The sequence below is a fragment of the Symphalangus syndactylus genome, chromosome 21 (assembly GCF_028878055.3).
Source record: "Symphalangus syndactylus isolate Jambi chromosome 21, NHGRI_mSymSyn1-v2.1_pri, whole genome shotgun sequence".
Taxonomy (NCBI): Eukaryota; Metazoa; Chordata; class Mammalia; order Primates; family Hylobatidae; genus Symphalangus; species Symphalangus syndactylus.
Genome location: NC_072443.2, coordinates 47457424 through 47484330, shown reverse-complemented (window position 1 = coordinate 47484330; position 26907 = coordinate 47457424). Strand labels below are relative to the sequence as shown.

At 48.3% G+C, this 26907-nt stretch overlaps 1 protein-coding gene and 1 long non-coding RNA gene across 14 annotated transcripts in view; one reads left to right on the top strand and one right to left on the bottom strand.

Moving 5' to 3' along the window:
- The window catches only part of MYLK (myosin light chain kinase), a 279682-nt gene that overhangs the window by 245484 nt on the left and 7291 nt on the right, over positions 1 to 26907 (top strand). For both annotated transcript variants that reach the window (XM_055258971.2, XM_063630182.1), the window contains 5 exons: positions 5578 to 5795; positions 7891 to 8014; positions 16906 to 17058; positions 19585 to 19708; positions 26212 to 26341. In XM_055258971.2, coding sequence (XP_055114946.2) covers positions 5578 to 5795; positions 7891 to 8014; positions 16906 to 17058; positions 19585 to 19708; positions 26212 to 26341 — 749 coding nt within the window. The remainder of the gene's footprint in view (positions 1 to 5577; positions 5796 to 7890; positions 8015 to 16905; positions 17059 to 19584; positions 19709 to 26211; positions 26342 to 26907) is intronic.
- LOC129470956 (uncharacterized) overlaps positions 1426 to 26907 on the bottom strand; it is a 66074-nt gene continuing 40592 nt past the window's right edge. For 7 of the 12 annotated variants that reach the window (XR_008653441.2, XR_010118483.1, XR_010118486.1 and 4 more), the window contains 3 exons: positions 16851 to 17041; positions 7729 to 16036; positions 1426 to 1640 (listed from right to left, as the gene is read on the bottom strand). This is a non-coding gene — a long non-coding RNA (uncharacterized lncRNA). The remainder of the gene's footprint in view (positions 1641 to 7728; positions 16037 to 16850; positions 17042 to 26907) is intronic. The other 5 variants (XR_010118479.1, XR_008653440.2, XR_010118484.1 and 2 more) reach the window with 1 other exon arrangement.

The window sequence follows — 26907 nt, the reverse complement described above, 5'->3', positions numbered from 1 at the left end:
TTGATGTTGTTGTTGTTTGAGACGGAGTCTCACTCTGTCACTGAGGCTGGAGGGCAGTGGTGCCATCTCGGCTTATTGCAACCTCCGCCTCCCAGGTTCAAGCGATCCTCCCACCTCACCACAGGCTCACGCCACCTCGCCAGCTAATTTTTGTATTTTTGTACAGATGGGGTTTCACCATGTTGCCCAGGCTGGTCTCGAACTCCTGGGCTCAAGCGATCCATCTGCCTCAGCTTCCCAAAGTGCTGGGATTACAGGCGTGAGCCACCGCACCCAGCCTACTTTGCTTTGTCAGCAAATTACTATGGGAGTTAGTCCCATCTCACTACCTAGTGAGCTTCCTCATTCTCACAGCTCTATGGGGTTTTGTTGTATAGAAAATCACAATTTATTTAAGCAGCTTTCTTTTGGTAAGAGATTGAGTGGTTTCCAGCCTTTTGCTTTTACAAACAAGCATCGTTTGTAACCTTGTGCACACATCTTTTCACTCATGCCTGTGAATATCTATAGGATAAACTCCCAGAAGTGAGGGAGAGCTGGGTTAAAGGGTATGCGCATTTGAAATCTTTAGAGGTATTGTGAAATTGCTTTCAACATCCTTGAAATGCTCATGCTGAACTTCGGGGGTCTCTGTCATTTGGTGAGGGCTCTATCAGCATCTTGGAATTCTTTCCCGGGAAAGTTGAGGCCAGTAAGCCATCCCCAAGCTGTAGATATGAGTGGAATATTAGTATTTTCTCTCCCCTCATGCCATTAACATTCTGGCACACAAGTATTTCCTTTCCGTATGTGTTCCTTAGGAAAGGCAATAGTAGCTACGAGTGTAGGCTTGAGTCAGATGAACCTTACCTCAAATCCCAGCTCTGCTTCTAACTTGTTATTTGACCTTGAGTAAGTTATTCTATTGTACCAATCCTTAATTTTATTATCCATAAATGTAGATACGATGCCCACCTCATGAACGCTGTGGGATTCAATGCAATAATGCATATAGGGCACAGTGCTCTATAATGGGGAGTTAGTGTTAGGAGTATGATACATTGACTTTTTTTGTATCCTGGTTTTTTTCCACTTAAAAGTACTTTTTGAGCATTTAACTTCCAACAAGGTGTTGTGGAACAAATCCTTCCTAGTATTCAGGAAGCGTGGCTTCAGTTTCTGCTACTATCGAGTCATGATTTTGCAATTGTCAAATCCTACCAGCACGAAGAAGTACTTAGATTAGAACAGTCAATCTCAAGATGCTCCTTTTGGTTATAAAATTCTAATATTTCATGGAACCATAAGAGATGCAGTGAAGAATTTCCATTCGTATTTTACAATCTACATTCAGCCCCAAATTCAGACTTTCCTCCCCATTTTCAGGAAATATGTAGCCCACGTCTGTGGCCTCATTCTTTATACCCTCACAATAGCCCCGTGGGCTGCATCTTTTCACATTTATTCTAGAACAGGTTGCTTAGTCCAGGCAGTGTGGGCATGTGAGGACATGTGGAGAAGTGTCTTATCTTTAAAGTTAAACCTTGAGCAAGTTCTTGAGAGGGTGCAGGGAGGGCAGGAGTCACAGGGCCTGGGGAAGGCCAGGCAGCAGCACCAGTGGGCAGAATACCATACTTAGCTTGGAACTGGGAGTTGGCAAGCTGGATGGAAAAAGCAAAGAGAAAATGTAAGAAAGCTTCAGCTGGTCTGGCTTTCATCCCTCCACCCCATGCCTCCCCTGTGGACAGCAGCAGGTCTTCCATGCCCAGATACCAGAAGATTTGCCTGCACTTGGGACCTTGGCCAGGTCGCCAAGAGTTAGGAACTTGGTAAGAACTCAGTCAACCAAAGAAGAAGGGAACAGGTTCATACTCCATCTATACATCCTTTCCAGCTTAAACATTCTAAGACTTGACCACTGAGAAGGGAAAGGATGGTTTTCACCCGTGCAATGTGCTAACCTTGTTGGATGGAGAAACTGAGATTAAAAGAAGGATGATGCCTGGCGATAGAACAATGGAAATGTATTCCAGGGTCCCAGCCTTAAGTTCAGTTGCCTCAGATCTAGTGGGAAATAGTAACGAATGTGTCTTCAGCCTTTCTGACTTCTGATTACTAGATGAGCCCCCACCATATAGCAGTTTGGTCTGACACAGTGGTTCCTTCAGGCCCCTGGCCTACTTGGGATTGTCCTTTTGGAAGTGCTTGGGACATGCCAGGTGGTGGTGGGACCCTGAGCATTGAAGATAATGTGAAGTTTAAGCTGTGTCATCCATGGCTTATCTCATGTTTGTGCTACTATTAGCAAAATTTATCAAAGGACGTTCCAGCTGGCTGCCACAGGGCAAGGAGCAGAGGGTCTTGAGTCCCCTGATAGCACCATTCCTTCTTGCTTCCTATGAGGGCTAGCCAAGGTCTAGGGTTTGGGGGATGAATCTGATTTCTTAGGATAGGGATCACTTATTTATTTAGTCATTCACTCACTCACCATTAATTTATTAAGCCTAATCTTGGCCCTTGGCATTATCCCATTTCTGTGGGTGGCAGTTGCTGTCTATCAAACCAATATTTTCCACCCATAGCATTGAGTATTTTGAAGAGAAACCCACAGAACCATTAATCCTGCCTGTTTAACCCCTTCCATCTTAGAAAGTTGAACCATAGGAACAGTTTTCAAAATATAATAAGTATGTATGAATAGGATTGAACCTATTTGAATTTATATTGAATAGGTTTCCTCCAGAAATGCAGCAAGAATTATCTCCATGGCTCAGATTCCCACCACTCATTGCCTCAGACGTTTCCAAGGGCATTGAAAACAATGGTTGCTTGCTTTTTCAGAATATTTAAAATTTAAATGTAAACATTTTGGAGCACCTTGTCTGTGCCAAATATAGTCGGAGGCAAATAAGGGTCTAGAGATGAGCTTGGCACCTGTGATGTATTCAGAACTTCAAGGCAAAGCCAACTTGATACAGAAAGTGCAGAGACGAGGCCATGGACATAAGGCCATGGAAAGTGCAGAGACAAGGCTGTGGACATAAGGCCATGGATGCCCAGTGAGGGAAAGATCATTCCATGTGAAGAAATGGGGAGTGACTTTTTCAGAGGGTGTGAATTTCAGCTGGTCTCCCAGGAGTGGTAGTTGAGTAAGCCAGTATTTCTCAAACTTGTCTGATCATAAGGATGACCTGGGGTAATTATTACAAATATAGATCCTCAGATCTCTCCCAAGACTTTCTAAATCAAAATCTCCAAGGAAGAGCTTGGGAATTTGTATTTTTAATAAGAGCCCCAAGTGATTCTTTACATAGAAAATTGATCATTAATATTGAGCATTGACTGTGTGCCAGATACTTCCAAGCACTTTACCTGTGTTGACTCATTTAGTCTTTGGAACCACCCTGTGAGGTGAGGCTGTTTTTAATCTGCATCTTACAGATGAGGAAAATGAAGCACAGAGATATTAAGAACTGGCTGAGACCTAAGAATGTAGATGAGAGTTTGACTTGGTAGAGAGCAGTAGAAATGGAGGGCATAAGGACAAGAGCGCCACCTGCTGGCCATTTGGGGACCTTCTTCTCAGATGGGTTTTAAAGTGTGAGTTCTAGCTCCCTCCAGCTGTCACTGGCACAGACTGACCTTCTCCAGTTCAGCCCTTCCAGAAGTGAATGTGTGTGTCACGTGGCAGAGGCTGTGGTATGCTGGGCCCCACAGTGCATCCCTGTCTCTCTCCTGCAGGGGTCAGTGACAAGATCCACCTAGCCCACCACAGCTTATCAAACGATAAGTAATAAGTGTTGAGCACCTTCTGTGTGTTAGGCATGATACTTTACAAAGGTTCCTACATTCCTAAAAACTCTATGAGGCAGGGATAGATAAGGAAACAGGGACTCAGAAAGGTTAAGCAACTTGCCCAATGTCACACAGCTCATAAAAGGCAGCAGCAGGATTCAAACTCAGCTCCTTTCCTCTTCGTGAGGACTCTCTGTAGGAGAGGAAATACCCTTGCAAGAGGACAGGTCCAGAACCCACCCGGCCTTGTTCAACTGGTGGACCTACAGGCCACTGCAGAAACATGAGCTTATGACTGGGTGACAGAGACCCTGTCTCTACAAAACATTTAAAAAATTAGCCAGGTGCGGTGGCATATACCTGTAGTCCTAGCTACTTGGGAGGCTGAGGCAAGGGGATCGCTTGAGCCCAGGAGTTCAAAGTTATGTTGAACTATGATCACAGAACTGCACTCAAGCCTGGATGACAGAGCAAGACCCTGTCTCAAAAGCGAAAGAAAGAAAAGGAAGAAGGAGGGGAGGGGAGGGGAGAAGGAGGGAGGCAAGGGAGGGAAGGGAGGGAGGGAGGCAGGCAGGCTGGATGGAAGGAAGGAAGGAAGGAAGGAAGGAAGGAAGGAAGGAAGGAAGGTTATAGGCCAGGCATGATGGCTTATGCCTGTAATCCCAGCACTTTGGGAGGCTGAGGTGGGATAACCGCTGGAGACCAGGAGTTCCAGACCAGCTTGGGCTCCCCTCCCCTCCTCCTTCCTTTCCTTTCTTTCGCTTTTGAGACAGGGTCTTGCTCTGTCACCCAGGCTTGAGTGCAGTTGTGTGATCATAGCTCAACATAACTTTGAACTCCTTGTCTCTACCAAAAAAAAAAAAAAAAAAATTGAAAAAGAAAAAAAGAAAAGCAAGCTTACTGATATCTGGGTGCTGCATAAGTTACCAGAGAGATGCTTTAAACTTGCTAAGCAGAGACCAAGAAAGGTGGGTCAGAGGGCTAGGACAGGGGAACAGAGAGGACTTGTGCAACTCAGCTGGTGGGGCCATGCATTTGCACTGAAGGGCAATATGCTGACGACTGAGACCCCGGGGCAGTCCCTAGCAGAGGATGCATGCCTGTGGCTGCAGAAGCAAAGTTCACTAGAAATAGCCAGGATCCAAAGCCTATCCAGGTAGAAAGGATTACACAGCTGGGGTAAGGAAGGGGTCCAAGGGAGACCAGTTAATTATGACTGCAGGGAGTAAACCAATACTATAGGCCTGGCCAGAGTAAGCAAATCTGTCACAGCTGTAGGTATAATGAGTTACAGCCAACTAATTTTAGAAAATTTGCTGAGGCTCATTATTGAAGATGGAAGGTATTTTTCCGTTCCTGGCTATGCAAAACAAAGGCTTGTGGGAACTGTGAGTATTTTGAACTTGAGTTCCCTGTGACTAAAAGACACGGCTAGGGTACCAGAATGTTCCCTTAGGCATGTGTGGTCATTTGAAGGAAAGAGACTGTTTAGAGGTCACTCTTTTTGCTAAGAAGATCATGTCTGGATCTCTGTGTTCACACCCACCTCTGAAACTGCCTAGCGTAGATGCTTCCTTGAGTCCCCAGCAGCTTAGAGGGTGCAGGGCAGAGTTCCCTGATGGGAAACCAGGAAGCCCTGACCCTTCTCCCATGTTGGAGGGTGGGGATTCAGGAATTGCCCATCACCCCCATTCCCTGGGCTTTCCTGCCAGTTTTTCCTACCCGCAGTCTACCCTGGCCAGACTCCCTGCCAGCCTGGCTTCCATGAGCTTGTGGCTTGACCTCGTGCACATGTTCCCACAGCGTGTCAGGAGGTGAGCTGTTTGAGCGCATCATTGACGAGGACTTTGAGCTAACGGAGCGCGAGTGCATCAAGTACATGCGGCAGATCTCAGAGGGGGTGGAGTACATCCACAAGCAGGGCATCGTGCACCTGGACCTCAAGCCGGAGAACATCATGTGTGTCAACAAGACAGGCACCAGGATCAAGCTCATCGACTTTGGTCTGGCCAGGAGGCTGGGTAAGGCTCATCTGCCTTTCCCATGGACACCAGTGTGTATTGCAGTGGCCGTTTCCTCTCACACTGAGTGTGAGAGGAAACATACAGTATTGGGGCTAAATCCGAGACCATGAAGACTTCTCAGGTTCGAATCCTACGCCTACCACATACTAGATGTGACAGTAAGCCTCAAATTCCCCATCAGAAAAGTGGGATCATAGTAGGACCTAACTCACAGATTTGTTAGGAGGATCAAATGTGTTAATATAGGTAAAGGGATGGGAAGAGTGCCTTGCACATAGTAAGACTGCTTAGGTGTTAGCTGTATATATGATGATGATTATCCCCTTTTGTTTTTCACTCTGGTGCCATTAGCAGCAAAAGTCATTTTGATGATGGTGGCTCTGCACATCTGCATCATACTGTACACATTAAGCACTTTCACATAAAAAATAATCCCTATGATTCTCACCAGGAGGTGAGCAGGGTAGATTTTATGAGCCCCAACTTGTAGACTAGGAAACAAAGGTTCACAATAGCTTTGCCCAGGAGGTCCCACTGTGAGCCAGGGGATGTGCTGGGATTGGAACAAGGACCCCAGACCTTGCTCAGGGTGCTCTGCAGCACCTCTGATTCTTATGCTAGCCAGGAGAGAGGTCACAGAGGGGGAGGTGGTCAGGGTCTCAAGGCCAGCCGTGAAAGCACTTTGGTAGGTGCCTGCCTGGCTTACATTCTGCCTGCATCCAGCCCGCCTCGGCAGCCCTTTGATGTCCCAGTGATTGAGGAAACAGCTTCATCCTCCCTTCTCAGCCACTGCCCTGCTAGCAAGGAGCCCTAGGGCGGGGGTGAGCTGGCTTTATTTCACCACCCTGCGGGGAATAGAAAGGAGGGGCCAAATGAATGCCACCCAATAAACGCCTCCTAGGATGCTCAGTGCTGGCTGAGGCTGTGTTGGTCATACAGAGGAAAGGGGCAAGGGGAGGCGAGGTTCCGATAGACTATGACCGGTCTGGTGGTCAGCGCGGGCAGGTGAGAAACATGCCTCAGCGCTGGGCGCATGTGCCTGCTCTGCTCTGCTCACTCCTGCTAACAGGACAGGGTAGGGGCAGTGGCTGGCATACAGGGCCTGCCTTTGCACAGTGACCACCAATAAATTAAACGAATAGAGAGGCTGCTGTCCTCAGGAGTCGGCAGTGTCAGAGCCCAGGGAACACAATGTCCAGGGTCCACTGATGAGGGATATTGTGGGAATGACCGTGTCCACCAAGGACCAGAGAACTGAGAAGTGGCAAAAATGTAGCAGAAAGGGCTGAGAGGCAGGAATTGGAGCAGAGCTTTCACATCTGAGGGCTGTTAAATGCTTTGTTTTAGAACATTTGCTATGAGCTCTGCGAAGTTAAGCAAGACCAGATATAGCCCACAGGTACCTGCCTTTTGCACATATTAACAGGCATCTCTGGTCCTTTATGGCCAAGAGGTACCACCCTGGGGTTGAAGCCTCTCCCGACTACCCTCCCAGTAGCTCCTGAAGGACAGCCATGAAGCTGCATGAGGAGTAGGAGAAGCAGGAGGGAGGAGCAGTGGTAAGCATGGCTCAGGAGTCGGACTACCTGGGCTTGAGTCCTGGCCACCACTTGTTAACCGGGTGGGGAAATCACTGCACTCCCCTGGGCCTCACTCATGTCCTCAGTAGCACGGGCATTATACCTACCCCTTAGGGTGGGTAAGAACCCTTATAAAGCTGCCGGTGGGGTACATAGGACGTAGTGAATGCTAGAGATTATTATTAAGCATAAGTCACAGTCCCTGCCTAGGGGAACTAACTCATGAGAGAGACTCACAAAAAGACCATTCGGGGCGGGTGCTTTAACGGCCTCTTCTCCCCCTGCCCACCCTGCACAGGACATTTGAGGTGAGTGTGCAGTTTGTCGGTTTCACTGGCATGTTGACGCACCTGTTTAACAAGGAGGTCAGATGTCTCTGTGCCTGTTCTCTGTGCCGAAGCCTGTGTCTGGCCCCTCCCAGGTTGGGGTCAACACACAGATTCGGGCAGCTGCTGGCCTCAAGGTGGCTCCGTGATGTGCTGGCAATTTATCCTTCTCCATCCTGGTTTCAGAGAACGCAGGGTCTCTGAAGGTCCTCTTTGGCACCCCGGAGTTTGTGGCTCCTGAAGTGATCAACTATGAGCCCATCGGCTACGCCACAGACATGTGGAGCATTGGGGTCATCTGCTACATCCTGTGAGTCCTGGGGCACTTGGTGGACTGGTGGACCACTTGGTGGACCGGTGGGTGGGGGCTGAGGGTTCCACAGGAGGGTCCCCAGGCTGCCCTGCCATTGTCATGATGGGGAGCCCGCCCCAGAGTCAGGAGGGTGGCAGCCTCCCCTCCCATCTCTGGCAGCCCACCCTGCTCCTGGGCTCCCAGGGAGTCAGTAGCATGCATATTCTGTAGCATCATGTAGCTACACATGCCAAGATCCCCATTCTGGGTGCTCACTGTCTCCAAGGCTGGCCAGCCTGGGGCCTTTGGTCAGGAGGGTGGGAAATGTGGCTGGCACCAAGTAATAAAACCTCACTTGTGTGGGTCTACAAAGAAGGAGAGCAGGAGGCCAGGGGCGAATCTCTGGGCATCCTCATTGTCTTCAGGGCATAGCACTCCATCCCCATGGCATGGGGACCCCAACTACCAGCCTCATCTCTGAATCTAGTATATGGGTGAATTAATAAACACTATTGATGATCGAGCCTTCAATGGGACTAACAGATAAAAGAAAGTAATACAGTAATTAGAACTGAAAAATCAGGTGGGAAATCCAAAGCCATTTCAATGAACAATAATGCAGGAGAGGGGAGGCCAGCCATCTAGGCCGGGGCTTCACAAACATTAGCATGCCTGACTCACCTAGGCGGCTCCTTACCTTGCAGGGTTTTTGTTCAGGTCTGGGTGACCTGGAATGCCACATTTCTAACAGGCTCTAGGTTTGCGAATGTGCTGGTTCAATGACTGCGCTCTGAGTAACAAGGCTTGAGAACACTCTGTCGGTGTGGTCTGGCTGCTTTAGTCCCTGAAGCCCCAGGGTGCGGACAGTCATTAGTCTCAGAACTTGTGTGGCAGCCCCTGAACCTGTGTGGCCACATGCAGTTATGGGATGGTGTCCCCAAAGATGCAGATGCGTATGCTTTCATTCGATAATGTTTTTACTGTCAAAAGGAAAAATCTAACAGTTTCATAGAAAATGAAGAAGACCTCTATGAATATTTTCTTAGACCCCTGAGGCCTTCAGACTCCAGTGTGAGAGAAGGTTCTGGGCGATTTGCACAGCCAGGTTTAGAAACCAGTGTTACGAAAACTTTAGCAGAAGTGGGGTGACTTTTGTACAATGTGACTTTTTCACATGCTCAGGAGCTTTACTCACTGTGGCCTGTTAGGACAGTCCCCTCAGTGGAACCTGCACCACAGGCATTGTAGCCCAGACAGTTATCCTGTTTCCTGCCTGGGATTAGCTCCACCACCACAGCCTTCCCCGGATCAGCAGAAAAACCCCGGGCCAAGTGTGCATTTCCCTGCCTGTCTCCCTGCCCCGCCCCCTCTTGGAGAAGGAGCGCTGACAAGTGGAGACAGCAGCTGGACTGGAGCTTGACTCCTGGCTCCCTAGATAAGTAAGGAACAGCAGGGTAGGGGGCAGGGCCAGCCTGCCCCTTTCAGGGCAGCCCCAGGCCTGGGCAGTGCTAACCTCTGGCCCTGGGAAAAACACCAGACCCTTGAGAAGCAGTCCTTGGTCAGCTCTCTCTGTTCAGCCCCAGCTGCCCTGTGGTCTGGCTTGGTCCCAGGGTCCCCCTCCAGCCATCATGGAGACTTGCCTTACTGTTTATTCTTCAGTGGGTTTTCCGACTGCCATGGCATCAGGATCTTCTGCAGCTACAGATTTTCGCATAGGACCTTGTTTGATCCTCAGAACAAACCCAAGAGTGGGTCATGGCAGGGATTCCATCTTCATGTGGCGTTGAGGTGACAGAGGCCAAGGAAGCCCATGTGGCTGCCCACTTCCCACAGTTGGGCCAGGGGACCAGTCATCCCAGTCTGCCAGGATATGGGACTTTCGGTGCTAACATGGGAACAGTCCCAGGCAAACCAGGACAATTGGTCTCTCTACTGGTCAGTGACAGAGCAGTGACTAGACTGCTCACTAAGTTTTCACCTGTGTAACCTCTACCCAGATCAAGAAACCAATCACTGCCAGGCCCCCACAGCCCTCTGGCGCCCCTCCCTGTTACCAACCCCCAGAGGTCACCATTACCCTCATGGCTAATGTCAATGAAATCATACAGAAAGAAGTGTCTGGCTTTTTTTGCTTGACATCGTTTGTGAGATTCATTCATAGAACTATGTGTCACTGTAGACTGTTTATTCTCAGTGTTATGCAGTATCCCATTGTGTGAATATAATCCAGTTAACTTATCCATTCTGCTTTGATAGGCTTTTGAGTGGGTTCCAGTTTGGCCATTGGAAGCATTCTGGTTCACGTGTTTCAGTGAATATATTTCTACATTTCTGTTGGATATATAATCTAGTACTAGAATAACTGGGTCATAGGGCACTTTATTGTCAAATGAGAGTTCTTTTAGGTGGAGGAACATAGTAATTTGGGCACTATGCTACCTTGTTTACCAGATTGCTTTTAAAGCGAACTAGGGCAGAGTTTTGGAAATGGGGAGAAGATAGCTTTGATGCTGCCGGTGCTTGGGCAGAAGGGTGTCAGGAAGGAGGAGGGGTGTGTGTGGCAAGGACCCAGGCCAGGTGGCACAGACTCAGCCTGGATCAATCCTGTGCCACATCTTAGGTCCTGGACCCCCACTGTGAGCCACTGCCCTCTGGGGCTTTTCCAGGCTGGCTCTTTCAGCATGGATGGAAGTCAGGGAGTTCCCCTCCCAAGCCAGGGCTCTCAGCAGAGGGTGGTGCTGAAAACAAACATTGGCGCCAAGGAGATGGTTTCCTTTAAGCTCCTGCTATGCAGAACTCCAGAGCCATGGCTGGGAGCACCCAAAAGAGGCTCTCTGGTGGCTCTCATGGCATCCTCCGCCCCACTCTGTCCCTCTCTTTGGAGGCTAGTCATCTGTTGGGCAGTCCCTGTCAGGTCAACTTCCACCTTTGTACCAGAGAGCCCCTCTTGTTCTCCTTTCTGGGGCTAGTGAGAGATGGAGAGGCCAGGGAGTTGGAAGGGAAGGCAACAGACCGTGTCACCATAGGACGATGTGACTTTACTCTCTCCCACCCAGCCCAGCCATCAGGGCAGTTCCTGGCCCTATAGGGAAGGAGCAGGATGGGGTCGTGGAGCCCCCACACTCTCACCTCAGATCCTGAAGGGAGATAGTAGGTTGTGTGAGTACCTAGAGACCTTCTGAAGTTAGCAATAGCCATGTGGTTTCTGGCAGGAAGCGAGAACACCAGAGAGCTGGAGGCCACACTTCCATACGGAAGAAATCCTAAGCCCGCCTCCGTTTAAGAGCCCTCCTCCCAGGCCGGGCGCAGTGGCTCACGCTTGTAATCCCAGCACTTTGGGAGGCCGAGGCGGGCGGATCACAAGGTCAGGAGATCGAGACCACGGTGAAACCCCGTCTCTACTAAAAAATACAAAAAATTAGCCGGGTGTGGTGGCGGGCGCCTGTAGTCCCAGCTACTCGGAGAGGCTGAGGCAGGAGAATGGCGTGAACCCGGGAGGTGGAGCTTGCAGTGAGCTGAGATTGCACCACTGCACTCCAGCCTGGGAGCCGTCTCAAAAAAAGAAAAAAAAAGAGCCCTCCTCCCCCTGCTGTCTCCCTCCCCTACTTCCTGGACTTGGTACTTCCTTGCTACCTGTGGGGAGGCCACAACAGCTCTTCTCCGAGCCCTTCCCTCACCCTGTTCCACAATGCCTTCTCTCCCAGCCTCCCTCAAGCCAGAGTGAACCAGCAATGGCTGCTCTGCTTCCTCCTTCTGTCTCTTCCTGACCAGGCCCAGCAGCACAGCCTTCCCATTCATGCTTGTTTGTTTGTCCAACACCCACCATGGTGCAGACAGCTGTCAGCTGTCCCTCCCCACCCTGGTGTGTGGTCAGGAGATGCCAGGAGGGAGGAGAGGTGTGTATGGCAGGGAGGCAGGTCAGCTCTTCCGGTGACAGCTGCCCAGTCAGCTGAGGAGGGGTCACAGTGCCGGGGCATTGGGGGCCTCCTCAGACCAGGGTCTGACTGCAGGGCTCCTCAGCCAGATCCAGTAACCTCTGCCTTCCCCACCTGGGGCTGCCGCTGCCCTCTGTGCTGCTGAGCCTGGAAATACGCTCTGATTCCAGCCCTAGGATTCCTGTTCCCTCCCCAAGCCCAGCCACCACCTTCAACTTATACTAACACAACTAAACCCCAGGTTGCTGCTTCCTCAGCCAGTCCACAAAATGATGCACAGCTCTTCCTGTAGACCTACTCAGCCCTCTCCGCTCTCCCACCAGAGTATCAGATGGCTAATATGGATACAAGACTAACCCCTTCCTAGCAGTCAGTAGTTCCATCAGCAGATATGTGGTCCCCTTAGCTGGCCACTGGTACAGTCGGGGCATCTGTCTGCTGCTTGAAACACAACACAGAAGCCAGGTGCAGTAGTGTGCACCTGTGGTCCCAGCTACTCAGGATGCTGTGATGGGAGGATCACTTGAGGTCAGGAGTTCAAGACCAGCCTGGCTGATAGAGTAAGACCCCCATTTCTTAAAACACACACACACACACACACACACACACACACACACACACACACACACACACACAGAAATGCCAAGAGGCATTTCTGCACCCTCTCCTCTCCTAACCTTCTGCCCCTAGAGCCAAACAGGCCTCCACATCAGATTCCCTGGGGGAATTTCTTTTGTAATGAGCTGAGAACTAAGAAATTAGAATGCCCTGCATTCATGACCATTGTGTTTCATCAGCACAAAGACTAAAATTTGACCATTAAAAATCAACGTGTAGAGTCTGGCTGTACTTGATACATCCAGTGAAGAAAAAGTAAAGCATCCAAGGACTTGCCCAGACTGATTACAATTTTGTGAAAAACAGATCAATCCATTAGTTAAAAACTAGATAAGACCAGGGAGATAAAGAGGTGTTTTAATGCTAACATTATTTGTTGACCGGTTGATTTTTTTAACAAATAATAACTGTTATCTAGCTGGGCGCAGTGGCTCATGCCTATACTCCCAGCACTTTGGGAGACCAAGGTGAGTGGATGGCCTGAGCCCAGGAGTTTGAGACCAGCTTGGGCAACATGGCAAAACCCCATCTCTCTACTCAGGAGGCTGAGGCAGGAGAATGGCATGAACCCGGGAGGCGGAGCTTGCAGTGAGCCGAGATTGTGCCACTGCACTCCAGCCTGGGCGACAGAGCGAGACTCCATCTCAAACAAACAAACAAACAAACAAAAAACCCATCTCTGCAAGAAATACATAAGGTAGCTGGGCATGGTGGCATGCGCCTGTGGTCCCTGCTACTCGGGTGGCTTAGGTGGGAGGGTCACCTGAGCCTGGGGAGGTTGAGGCTGCAGTGAGCCATGATCACACCACTGTATTCCAGCCTGGGTGACAGAGTGAGACTCTGTCTCAAAAAAATTAAAAAAAAATAATAATGACTATTTTCTAAATAAAAAGACAAGGCTGGGCACAGTGGCTCATGCCTGTAATGCACTTTGGGAGGCAGAGGTAGGAGGATTGCTTAAGCTCAGGAATTTGAGACTAGCCTGGGCAACATGGTGAAACCCCATCTCTACCAAAATACAAAAAATTAGCCAGATGTGTTGGCACACACCTGTGGTTCCAGCTACTCAGGAGACTGAGGTGGAAGGATCGCTTGAGCCAGAGGTTCAGTGAGCTGAGATCGCACTACTGCACTCCAACCTGGGCAATAGAACAAGACCCCATCTCAAAAAAAAAAACAAAACTTAAAGGACATGATCCCTTATGCAAATTCTGGCAATAAAGAAAAAGTTCCCCAAAAAGGTTTTTAAAAATCCTGTAAAACCCCACCACCCAGCAACAGCATTACTGAAAATTCAAACACCCTCTTTGTCAACATGCTGTGTATGTATTCCATTTTTTATTCGAGACACGTGCTCTTTAATAGGGAGAATGCTGGAGGAACTTGGGCAGGCGAGGAGCCAGGCAGGGTGAGGAGAGTATTTCAGATGGATAGGCTGCCAGGAAGGAGGAGTGCCAGAGGCCAGAGGCGAGGAGGCTCTCCCTGACTGTGCCCAGAGTTGCAGAGATTAAGACCTATCTTTGCAGGATTATAGTTCCTAATAAGGAAAGGAGGTTTGCAGAAGGGGAACTTTCTGCATTCCACAGCAGGGTTGTTTGCTTTTCCTGGCATCTTTTGGAGTACTGCCGGACTTCCCCCCTCTCTGTTTCCAGTGGAAAATGTAAAGAAGCAGCAGGTGGCTGACAAGCAAGAGACAGGCTGCTTCCTGATGGGGCTTGCATGGGCCATGTGGGGGTCAGGGTCCCAGAGACAGAGAGAGCTGGGAGGCCCCTAGGAAATCTAGCCTAGTTTCCTTGATGTATAAAAGGAGAAACTGGCTAGGCACGGTGGCTCACACCTGTAATCCCGGCACTTTGGGAGGCCGAGGCAGGCGGATCACGAGGTCAGGAGATAGAGACCATCCTAACGAACACTGTGAAACCCCATCTCTACTAAAAATACAAAAAAATTAGCTGGGAGTGGTGGCGGGCACCTGTAGTCCCAGCTACTCAGGAGGCTGAGGCAGGAGAATGGCATGAACCCAGGGGGCAGAGCTTGCAGCAAGCGGAGATCGCACCACTGCACTCCAGCCTGGGCAACAGAGCAAGACTCCATCTCAAAAAAAAGGAGAAACTGAGGCCCAGAGAGGGGAAAGGAGCAGCAGATAACAGTGCAGACTCAGGGACAGGTAAATGCCCACCCTTCCCTCGTGGGGACATGACTGAGAATGATTCTCTTTGCCTTCTTAAAACATAAATCAGGGTCTTGCTTAAAAAAAAAAATCCCATCCACAAAAATCTATTACTCAGAAACACAAATATGTTGATTAGGATGAGACAATTCACATTGTAAAAGCTTTCTTCTCTTTACAAAAGGTTTCACCAGAGGGTTCCTCCCATGGCAAGGTTTTTCTCCAGTATTTCAAGTGGGGTTTGTTCTGTCAAACTCAACCAAAGCCTTACTCCTGAAGCTGTCAGTGCTTGGCTGATGATGATGGATTCATAAGCATTTGGGAGAAGGGACATTGGTAAAGCTCTAACTTGACAGGTTGATGGCAGGAGGGCCCCAGACCCATCTCTCTCTTTTTTTTTTTTTTTTTTTTTTTTTGAGATTGAGTTTCGCTTGTCGCCCAGGTTGGAGTGCAATGGTGCGATCTTGGCTCACTGCAACCCCCACCTCTAGGGTTCAAGCAATTCTCCTGCCTCAGCCTCCCGAGTAGCTGGGATTACAGGTGCTTGCCACCACGCCCAGCTAATTTTTGTATTTTTAGTAGAGACAGGGCTTCACCATGTTGGCCAGGCTAGCCTCAAACTCCTGACCTCAGGTGATCCATCCATCTCGGCCTCCCAAAGTGCTGGGATTACAGGCGTGAGCCACCTTGCCTGGCCCCCAGACCCATCTCATGGGGCTCAGCTGAGATCAGGGCAGAAACAGCTACATAATTTGCAACATAAAAGGTGGGGCCACTTGTTCAAACCTTATTGAGAATCTTGAGATGACAGCAGCAGAGCATTAAACCAAGCACAGGGCCTGTCTAAGGGTGGGACTGTGGGCAACTGTGCTGGTCAAACACCCATAAGGCTGACTCACAAGGCCCGCATGAACAGTGGGGTGAGTTGTTGCTATGAAGGTGAGGTGCACAGAGGTGAGAGGTAAGGTCAATAAGCCACAAATCTTATCTATTTTGTTTTGAAATTCTTTACCTTATAAAGTTTATTTGGCTTAAGCTGCTGGTCATAAAGTCATTCCTGCACTCACAGCTTGGTGAGGCAGTGGAGGGAACCCAGCAGAACTGCATGAGATCTCCGGGCACGGACTGCTTCCTTATTGTGGACCAGGCCTGGTGCCAGTGCTGAACACTGCAATTTACTTCATCTTCACAGAAATGTTAGGATAGTAGAGCATTTAAGAGGACAGGCTCTAGAGGCAGATACCTGGGTTCCAATCTCACTGGCTGCGAATCTTTGGGCAGGTTACTCGAGCCTGGGCTGTGCCTCAATTCCCTCATCTGTAAAACAAAGCTATAAGAATTACCTACATCATAGGGCAGTGTTAAGATTAAGTGAGTTCACTTGTTTTAGGCACTTGACCCAGTGCCTGGCACATAGAAAAAGTTCAACGAATGTCTGCTGCCATCATGATGATGATGAGGATGAAGAAGTGACCACCCTATAGTTAAATGGCAGCTTCTCCATTTTAGAGGAGAAAACTGACACAGATCAGGGAATTGTCCAAGGCCATCCAGCAAGCAGAGAGGCTGCACTCTGTCCTCTGCCACAGCACCTCATAGGGAAGTTTTCTAGTTTGGCAAAAATGCCTCAGGTTCCCTGAACCTACATTGCTGATTCAAAGTCCATCTGTCCATCGGGCACACACTTCACTTACTGAGCCTCTCCTATTTGCTGGGCCCTCTTCTTGGAGCTGAAGGTGTGTGGAGAGAGGTGGGAGGGAGGGGACAGAAGGGTGCAGTGGTGATCACTACCATGTGCCCAGTCCACGGAGAGGGGGCAGGAGCACGGGAGGAAGGGGCTTGGAGAAGGCTCTAGCCTGGGCTTTGGGGAATAATAGAAGACCGGGACAGAGGGACTTATCAGCCCTGCCGTGTACCCTGCAGAAGCCTGTAATCTAAAGCCAACCCACTGCACCTCAGCCTCACAGGTAGGTGGTGTCAAGAGGCAGGTGACCAAGAAAAGACACGGCTGTGAACCACACCCTCTTTTCTTTCCACAAGTGGAAGAAAGGCAGGTGCAAGGCCCACAGAGCATGAGTTTGGGGGTGGGGAGGCTGGCTGACCCTCGCCTTTGACCTCAGTTATCACTCACCTGGTCGTCGCGCCCTCTCCTAGCCACACCTGCTCTCCTGCTCTTGTCTCTCCAGAGTCAGTGGCCTTTCCCCCTTCATGGGAGACAACGATAACGAAACCTTGGCCAACGTTACCTCTGCCACCTGGGACTTCGACGACGAGGCATTTGATGAGATCTCCGACGATGCCAAGGATTTCATCAGTAATCTGCTGAAGAAAGATATGAAGTAATGAGTTGGGATTTCAGTCTTTGCTTCGCCACTCCCTGCCCTGTGTTGGGAAGCAAAGGGGGATTCCTTTGCCTGTTGGGGCACCCTCCTTGCCACCCCGCCTTGGGTCATTCCTAGCATTCCCTGAGGAAGGGAGGGTGGGCATGGTAAGAGACCCAAGTGCATGTGGGTCGGGGAGGTGACTTCCTAGGCCCTGCCCACTAGAGCTAGACATGGGATTCACCTTCAGAGGCTCAGATACCTGACTTGAAAAGCGACACTTGACCACATTGCAGAGCGAGGGGCAGCTGTTCTGTGTGAATAATGACTGCCCTTCTTATTTTCTGGGTACAGTTGTGGCCAGCCACAGCCCTCTTCAGGGACTGCAGGGGAAGGACCCTCTCAACAAGCAAGAGCAGAGGACACGGGCATCTTAGAACTTCTCTGTGGGTCCCGATCATATCCCCAGATTATTATTATTATTCTGCCTTAGTGTTTTTTTATATCTCAGTTATTTAATAACTGCCTGCTTGAATACAGCCAGGTACCTTCTAACATCTGGCCAAAGGGAGGCTATGATCCCAGACCACTGGGCTTAGCCCTCTCCCAGCTCCTCCTCTGTTGAGGTTCCCCACCTGTGCCTGCTGCAGCTGTGAACATAGGGAAGTGAACAGTGGGAGGTCAGCGTGCATGGGCTGTGGGGAAAGGTCAGGCACTCAAGCCCTCCAGGTTTCAGTAGAAGATTGGAGCTTGGAGTTGTAGAGGAGACCAGAGTGGGAGGTTGGCTGAAGGTGGGCAGTGGGTGTGCCTAGACAGAATCTCCTGGAAGGAACTGTCCTGGGCTCTGCATGTGTAGGGAAAGGGAGCAGTGGGACTCAGGTGAGAACAGCTGGCCTATTGGGCAGCTCACCCACTCTGCAAATAGGTGACTAGATGAGGCAGGGCCTGACTGTAGGGGTGCCGAGGAGCTTGGAGCTATACTTGGCAATCCCAGGGAGCAGTTGTAGCATTGCCAAGAAGGGTGGTGTTGACATGGGTGGTGTGCTAGAGAGAAGGGGAGGGGCCTGGCTCCAGGGCAGGCAGGAGGCTCTGCACTCCCAGGTGACTTTGCAGCCTTGTGAGGCTGCCAATGGCTCCCCCGAGGAAGAATGGCTGTTTGGGGCAGGAAGGCGCAGTTAGTTGCTGAAGGAGCAATATTGGAGTGTCTCAGATGGCTCTGTCAGGCTTTCCTGTGATGCACCCCACTCTCAGTCCTTTTTAGCCAGTTCAGGGCCAAACTCCCCCAGAGGCCACATTCTACACTCCTTGACAATGAGATCTTTTTAGGCTTTTGCTGTCACAGCCTGTATCAGAAATGGGCATGACTCAAGGAGAACTGAGATAGTGTGGGAAGTCTAAATTCTCTTCCAATATGAGGGACCCCGACACCCAAGGTGCCTCAGGAGATGGAAACCTCCTCAGTAACTCTGGTACAAGGATGGCTTTTGTCATCCAAGCCTTATTCACTGAAGATTTGGTAAACAAGGTATTGTGTGTGTACATATCTTATTTTCTCATCTGGCCTTGAATTAAGTCAGTAACAGGCTGTACTGGATCCTCTGTGCTCATAAAATGGATTCACCAAAGAACTCATCTTATTCAAATAGATCAAGACACCAAATTCCCATAAACTCTTATACCCAGCCTCTCTTCAAGCAGAAATCACCACCTATCAGCACTTAAAAAAAAAATTCCTTCCTACTATAAAAATAATGCATGAAAATTATAGAGGATTTGAAGAATATAATAAAATTTAAATCATCTATAATCCCTTTACCTAAAGATCACTACATTTTGCTATACTTCTTTCCAGTCATTTTTCTATGTATGTTAGCATTTGGTTCTTTAGGCTTTCTTAGGCTTTCTTAGTCCTGTTACAGTTAAGGCAATGGCTCTAAAATGTTTCTAGATCCCCAGAGCTTTCAGAAAGATGAAGTGAGCTTCAGTGCAGTTCTAAAGTAGTCATAATTCAAGGTTATAGGCAGGACCTACTTCTTTGAGTTGTAACAGGAAAAACCTGATATTCAACAACACCATAAGACTAAAACATGAAAGTTCAGTGATTGTCGGAGATTTTTTCCTAGGGTTTAACTCTCCCCTCCTCCAGATAGGGTGGCAGGAGGATTAGCCTCTGTGGGCCCCAGCCCTCATGGGAGCAGCAGAATGATGCCACCCTGGAATAGGGTGCCAGCCGATCCCAGAAACGTCTGCCCTGCAGCACTTACTCTTCCTCAACCCCAAGAGCAGGCAATGGAGCCCAGTCACTTCCTTGGTGCTTGGGCTTTCATAACACCGACCCATGCTAGTTCTGGTTAGTGTGACCCAGACCAAGTGAGGAGAAAGGTGAAGAGCACAGTGATCCTGATCACGGTGGATGGTCTGGGAGCAGGGGGCCCTGGGCTCTGCCCTCATGACCAGGGACAGGTGGCCTCCCATTTCTGAACTAACCAGTGGTCTCTGAGGTCTCCTCCTGCTCAAAAATCTCCTTATCTCTGCCTCTGTCAGAAACCGCCTGGACTGCACACAGTGCCTTCAGCATCCATGGCTAATGAAAGATACCAAGAACATGGAGGCCAAGAAACTCTCCAAGGACCGGATGAAGAAGTACATGGCAAGAAGGAAATGGCAGGTAATGCAAGGATCACTTTGGACTGGGATGTTGCCCCTCATATTTGTGTTGTTCAAGCCACTTTCATTCCCAGCTTGCCCTGGCCTCACACCAAGAAAGTTTAAATTTATTTCTGAAGTAGTCTGGGACCAATTTAGGCAGCTGATTAAGGTACAGTGGTGTGCTTAGTCCTAAGTGCAGAGTCCCTTTCTCGAGGAGATGGGATGGATTCTTAGCTTAGCTGTCTCTCTGTTCCTGCTTACCTTTGCCCCAAGGGACCGTAAACCCTTACTCAGGTTAAGCCAATGACATTTTGTGTCTTCATGGCTTGGGATGAGCAACATCACTTTAAGGTCCATTTGTCAACCCTGAGAATGGGATGGTAGTATGGTGGTCTCACATTTCTTTATGATGAAGGAGGAGGGCACATGATCTAAAGAGAGAGACATGGTCCTACCATCTAGGAAGGTTGTATGTTAATAGCCATGTGTCCTTAGCAAATGACGTAATCTTGCTGTGGATTTTTCTCATCTATAAAGCGGGAATAATAGTGGTACCAACTTCACAGCATTGTTGTGATAATTATGAGAATTACATGAGATCATCCTCATGTGGCCTTTAGTAGTACAATGCCTGGCACATGGCAAGTGTCCAGAAGCGATCCCAGTCGCTAATAGGTATTAAGGTAGGCCATCTGTCAGGGACCATTTAAAGCACTATCTATGCACTAAATCTTTTAACCCTAGGAGGCAGGTACTATTATCATCCCCACTTTACAGACAAAATTGAGGCAGAGAAAAGGTTAGGAAAGCCATCCAGGATCACACAGCTAATAAGCAGAAGGGCCAGGATTCAAACCCAGAGCTTGACTGCAAAACACATAGTCTTAACCCCAAGACTGCCTCTGATAAAAGGCATGGGTGGATAAAATTATTATCCAAAACCACAGGATGTTTATCAGTTTATCACCGTCATCACCTATTTTATCAGTTTTATTACCACAATTAGAATTGCAATTCTTTTTTTTTTTTGAGATGGAGTCTCGCTCTGTTGCCCAGGCTGGAGTACAGTGGCACAATCTTGGCTCACTGCAAGCTCCGCCTCCTGGGGTCACGCCATTCTCCTGCCTCAGCCTCCCAAGTAGCTGGGATTACAGGCGCCCACCACCACGCCCGGCTAATTTTTTGTATTTTTAGTGGAGACGGGGTTTCACCGTGTTAGCCAAGATGGTCTTGATCTCCTGACCTTGTGATCCACCTGCCTCGGCCTCCCAAAGTGTTGGGATTACAGGCGTGAGCCACTGCTCCCAACCTAGAATTACAATTGTTAGGCTGCTGGAGAAGACATGGTTTCTTTCATTCTTTTTTTTTTTTTTTTTTTTCTTGAGACGAAGTCTCACTCCATCACCCAGGCTGGAGTGCAGTGGCACGATCTCGGCTCACTGCAGCCTCTGCTTCCCAGGTTCAAGCGATTGAGAGGACATGGTTTCCACACTCAGGGACCATGTAGTGCAATGGGGAACTGAAGCAACTAGACATGAAAGGATGTAACATGCACCAAGATGTACAAACTATCCGGATAGTTCTCCATAGCCATGGGTGTGTATGGATAGAACGGACCTGGTCGCAAGCAGAGTTGGATGTGATTATGAGGAAATGCTCCCAGGTGCAGGAGTTTGAATTAGGTGTGGAACCTCAGTCAGAATACAGAGAAGAGGACTGGATAGGTGGAGGAGAAGGCACAGAGGTGGGAGCCGGACCCATTCCGGCTGGGCTTGGCTGGACAGGAGCAGAGTCTTTTAGCTGGATACTCAAGGGACCCAGGGGCATTGAGACTTTGCCTGGGTGGCAAAGAAAAGGGAAATCACTGTGTTGGAGGCAACTGGAACACTGGTCATTTACCACACCAGGTGACCAAATCACAGTTGCCTCAAAAAGTAGAGTGTCACTCAGAGGTTGAAAGAGGGAGCAAAGGCAAATGGGGGCCACAAGTGTGGAGTTTAAGTGACCACCATCCTGAGCACATATCAGCTGTGCTCCTCCACCATGGAAGTCAGTTCCTGGCTACACCCCTCATGGGAAGGTTTAGATGGGTCTCCAGGCCTCCCTCAAGCGCAAGGTGAGTTGAAACATCTGTAGCTGCTTACCTTTTGGTGCTACTAGGATCTGAGTAGCAAATATTCTTTTTAAAAAAGTAGGGGAGGATCTACAAAATCAAAGTCAGCTGTATTAATAATCCTGTGGCCAGCAGGTCTCAAAGAAATATTTCTGGAAAGGATAGGGAAGCTGATGTCAGGGCGGGGCAGTCCTCAGAGCAGTGAGTCTAAGTGGTTATTGCTTGGCTGAGGCTATAGGTTGAGGGGCAGCCTTATCACCTGGGAACATCTGCAGATGAACAAAAGCCAGGAGGATGCCTAAACCCAGGGGCTAGGAGCAGAGAAGAGATGAGGAAGCAAGAGAGGAGGCAAAGGGAATTTTTCAGTTAAATCAGTCAGGGAATCATAGTGGTGCTAATTTTTTTTTTTTTTTTTAAGAGACAGCGTCTCATGCTGTCACCCAGGCTGGAGGGCAATGGTACAATCATAGCTCACTGCAGTCTCGACCTCGTGGGCTCAAGCAATCTTCTCGTCTTGGCCTCCTGAGTAGCTGGGACTACAGGCATATGCCGCCAGACCGGCTAATATTTTTTTTTCTCCTTTGGTAGAAACAGGGTCTCACTATGTTGCCTAGACTAGTCTTGAACTCCTGGCCTCAAGCGATGCTGCTGCGTTGGCTGCCCGAAGTGCTGAGTGCTCAGCCTATGCTGATATTTTAATCAATTTTTTTTTCTTCTTGTTTACGGCATTATTAGCCATAGGGTTTTCTGGAAGGGCAGGGGAAGAAAAGGGTAGAATTCAGAGAATGAACCTTAATTTTATATTTTAGTATAGATGGCGACATTTGGAAATGATTTTTCCACAAAATTGCACACAAAAGTTGTCCACAAAAATCCCATTCAACAAGTAGTTTCCCTGAAGAGTAGCTTCCCTGGTAACAGCTCTAACCATTTCATGTTATGTTGCTCCCTCAGGAAAATGTTTTCTGCATTTTAACTGCAATCACCAGGGCCTTAGCTCCCCTTGGAATATGGAGGTTCCCTCTTGCAGCAGCCAAGGTTCTGTGCAGTGGGGTGGAGTGGGAAGGAGTGGGCTGTGGGCAGGGGCAGAGGGAGAGGGGAGGAGCAGGCTCAGGTGGCCCAGAACTCTCTGTAGCTCTGCCAGAGAAGGCACCTTCTTGTTATTCTGGTGTGGTTTTCATAAAAAGCCCTAGAAGGGATGAAGTGACATGGGAACAAATCCCTACAAGCAAAGCTAGGCTGGGTATAGATGACTAATCATATTACTCATCTTAGAATGAAGTTATTCTGAAAGAAGGTATATTTTAAATTTATATTAAAAGAATTTTACAAAGATATGTTGGAAAGGTGTAGCAATGGGGGCAGGTAGGTTGAGCAGATTAACAGGGTTTCTGCATGCACATTGGAAGCAAAAGACTAGACATCAGAGGCCCATAGGTAGCCATCTTTATTTTCTGGGAACCATAAAGACCCCAGCAGTATGGACCAAGGGCATTAGGGGAGAAAACACTGGACTCAGTATAGCATGGAGTATTCTTGACCATCCCATTTGGATGGTATGCACTGCTCAGGGGAAACTGTAGTCTTGGGGCTATTGGTATATATGGGGGGCTTTGATGGGTAACCAGCTTGCTGTATGTTTGCCAGGGAATGTCTTAGTATTGGTGCCAAAAGACCCTAATCCTGGGAAACTCCACAAGCCTGCCTGGGCAAGCCAGGATGGCTGGCCCCACAAGCTCTCCAAGGGGCAGGGAATTTGTGCTGCATAAGGAGGCTGGTGCAGATACTGCTCACCAGCGACACGGAACCCAGCCTGGGCAATTGCCCTCAAGCAAGAAAAAGGGAGAAATTACAAAATTAAAACTTGGCTATCTTGATGTTCCAAAAATTTCCAAAGGTCTTTGGTCAGTAAAGCAACAACCAATTGTCAGCTCAAAGGCATAAAACTGGAAGACTAGAACATATTGATATATTCATTTCTAGTTCTGACAAATAACTTCCTCAGCATTTCTTTTCACAAATCAATTTCCAAATATTTTTCTATGTTTTAGAAATTGTATGCTGGATATCTTCATCTTTTAGAGAAGTTCTCCCTATGTGAGACATATTTATTTGTTAATATATTTACTACTTCCTCTGAAATACTATAACTCTTTTGTTTCCTTTCTGACAGCTTCATTTTAGTCATTTTGTTATGAAATAAAATCTGGAAGAAAAAAGACATCGTCTTGCCACACCACACAGGTGAAGACAGTCCTGATCAGTCCCAATCCTAATGTCTGGAATTGGGGAGCCCATGGGCTCAAGGCGGGTGTTCCTTGCTACACATTTATGGATATAAACCAGAGTCTTTCTGTAGAGGTCTGGAACTGCAGGAAGATTAGAATCTTCTGCTCCCAGGCTCCTGAGGCCCAGAGAGGGGAACTGACTTGCACAAGGTCTCCCAGCAATTAGGGTTAGAGAACTAACCTGTCCCTTGTTGGGAATGAACCCTCCGGGTTTAGAGGCTCCTAGCCCAGGACAAACCAATCTGTGTTGGATAAAGGGAACAGAGAGCAGAGAAGGGCCGAGTCTGAGAATCGGGTTGATTAGGAAGCAGGCTGGTCTGACATTCACTACATAGGGAAGGCTGCATGGCTGGTACCACCTCTTACCTGTTCCTGAGGGCAGGGTAACCTCTCATGGGAAGAGCTGGGTCTCTCTACACTCTGGCTAGCACAACAAACAGGTTGAACCAGTAACATCTCCCAGAAGAGCATGAAAGGTTGCCACGTGGCCTTGAGACTGCGGAGGCATTCTCCGCAGGGCCACATGGTGGTTCTTCGCACAGTTAAGTTGTTCAGTTTTCATCTCTCACCATCTTCCCCTCCTCGTCACCTCCACCTGGGGCTGCATAGATTCTGTTCAGCGACCCAGCCTCACTCTGGTGGTAGAGGCCAGAAACATACCCACACCATACAGTGTGATGTGTGTGAGAAGGGATGGCCAGGGGACAGAGCATGGTGGAATGTCTGTCCAAAGTGCATGAGAGCAGTCTGCAGCAAGGATGGCAGGAGGCATGACAGTAAGGTCATCCCGCGCACTGCAGTAGGTCTCCTCTTTAACCATACACACACACACACACAATTCTCTGTATGTTTTCTTAGCACCCAGAATTTATTTACTTTCAAAATGATCAGTCTTTTTACTGAAGCTTACTGGCTTTCCAACTAGTCCTAAATTGTGAGGCTTTACTGAAGTACTTGAGCATGTGAAGTGAACTGAGGAAGAAAATGGCTGTGCCGGCAGAGTTTGAGGTGCAATGAGTACAAGCCATTTGCCTATGAAGAGGCTGTTTCCTTCCTCTCTCAGGGGGGACAAGTAGCCAGTCTGTGGTGACATCTGTTGTCTGGATGCACAGCTTTTAGATGCCTAAAAAAGATGCTTTGGGTGCAGGGGTGGAAAGACTTGGTTATGCCTTAGTTTTCTTATCTTAGTCATTCCTGTTAACCTTAGAAAAAAGGTGAAAAACTTATTGAAAGATAAGAAACAGTAAGACACAATTGTACATTATTAGGGAACCTATGCTTGGTAGAATTTTCGCAATGTAAATAAATTACATCTCAAGTTCTGATCCTTTTCAGCAGAAATTCTTTCCTCTCCCAAGTCTAGTCACTGAAAAGCAAAGTGCCATTGCCTTTTATTTCTTCGGTGCTTCTTTTTGGTGCCTGAATGGGCACCAGGGAAGAGCTCCCCTCCAGAGCTTCACTGCATCATAGACTTGTGCTGGGGCCAGCCAGAGTGTTTCTCAAAATCTTTTAAGTCTCTAAATTATAAACAGAGCTAAATGGGACTTTGGAGATCATCTTATCCAGCCCCCTCCTTCTAGAGAAGGAAACTGAAGCTCAGAGTGGTTAAGTGACTTGCCCAAGGTCAACAAGATGCTGTGTTATTATGATTATGATTATTTTTGCATCAGGACTTGTGGGATCTGTAGTAACTATTCTCTCGGCCAATTATAATCACATCACTGGCATTGTTTTACGAGAAATAGCCCCGCTAGGCCCAGTCAGCAATAAGTCTTTGGAGCTGTCTCAGCCTGCAGTTGCTTTATATAAACTATCCCTTTTATGGGAGTTGAAGCACTGTATGAAAAGGGTTTTTGTCTCATGTTGACCTTGTTTAGTCACATTAACGCACACATCAGTTCCAGGCCCCATTCCATTCTCTGAACATCTTCTGACACACTGACAGTGCTGAGCAGAGCAAGGTTGGGTTCGCTCCTCTGGCAGAACCTCGGCTCTCAGGAGGTCCTTGTTCTGGGGAACAGCTGCTTCTCCAGGGCTGGGCTCTACTCCCCGCAGCCCCTCGCACTACCCAGCTGGAACCAGGGACAACGCCTGAGTCCAACCCTCGTGTCTATTTTCCAGAAAACGGGCAATGCTGTGAGAGCCATTGGAAGACTGTCCTCTATGGCAATGATCTCAGGGCTCAGTGGCAGGAAATCCTCAACAGGGTCACCAACCAGCCCGCTCAATGCAGAAAAACTAGAATCTGAAGGTAAGGAGGAGTTTCTCCAGCCAGCTGGTGAGAAAGAAAGGGTTGCGGAACAAAGGGGCATTTTGAGGTTTTGGTTGGTTTTTTTTTGTTTTGTTTTGTTTTTTAATATGCCCTGCAAGGATAAATTCAGAAGTAATTTTGGGTTGTCCTGACAATTACTAAGTCTAATAATTATTCTTAATCGTTTAACCTTAGGCTTAACCATTTTCAGAGGGAAAGTTGTTATTTGTCTAATAGAACTACATGACCTCAGCTATGCTTTTTCATATATTTTGTGTTAAAATTAACAAAGACTTTATTAAAATCTTCCTTTGTTCTTATGGCAAAAGTGATATTCTATATTAATACGCAAAAATAACATTAAAATTACATGTAGATGTGTAAGATTTATAAAATATTCTATTTTCTACCATCTTTGTGGTTTTGTTTTAAATAAAAGTTAACTCATGTGGTCTACATTCTTTGGCATTGTTCATGATGCTGAATCGTGTCATTTGAAATCGGCAGACTGGGACTGGCAGGTCTCCTGGAGACTAATAGGGTCAATTACTTGCTCACCGTCTTAG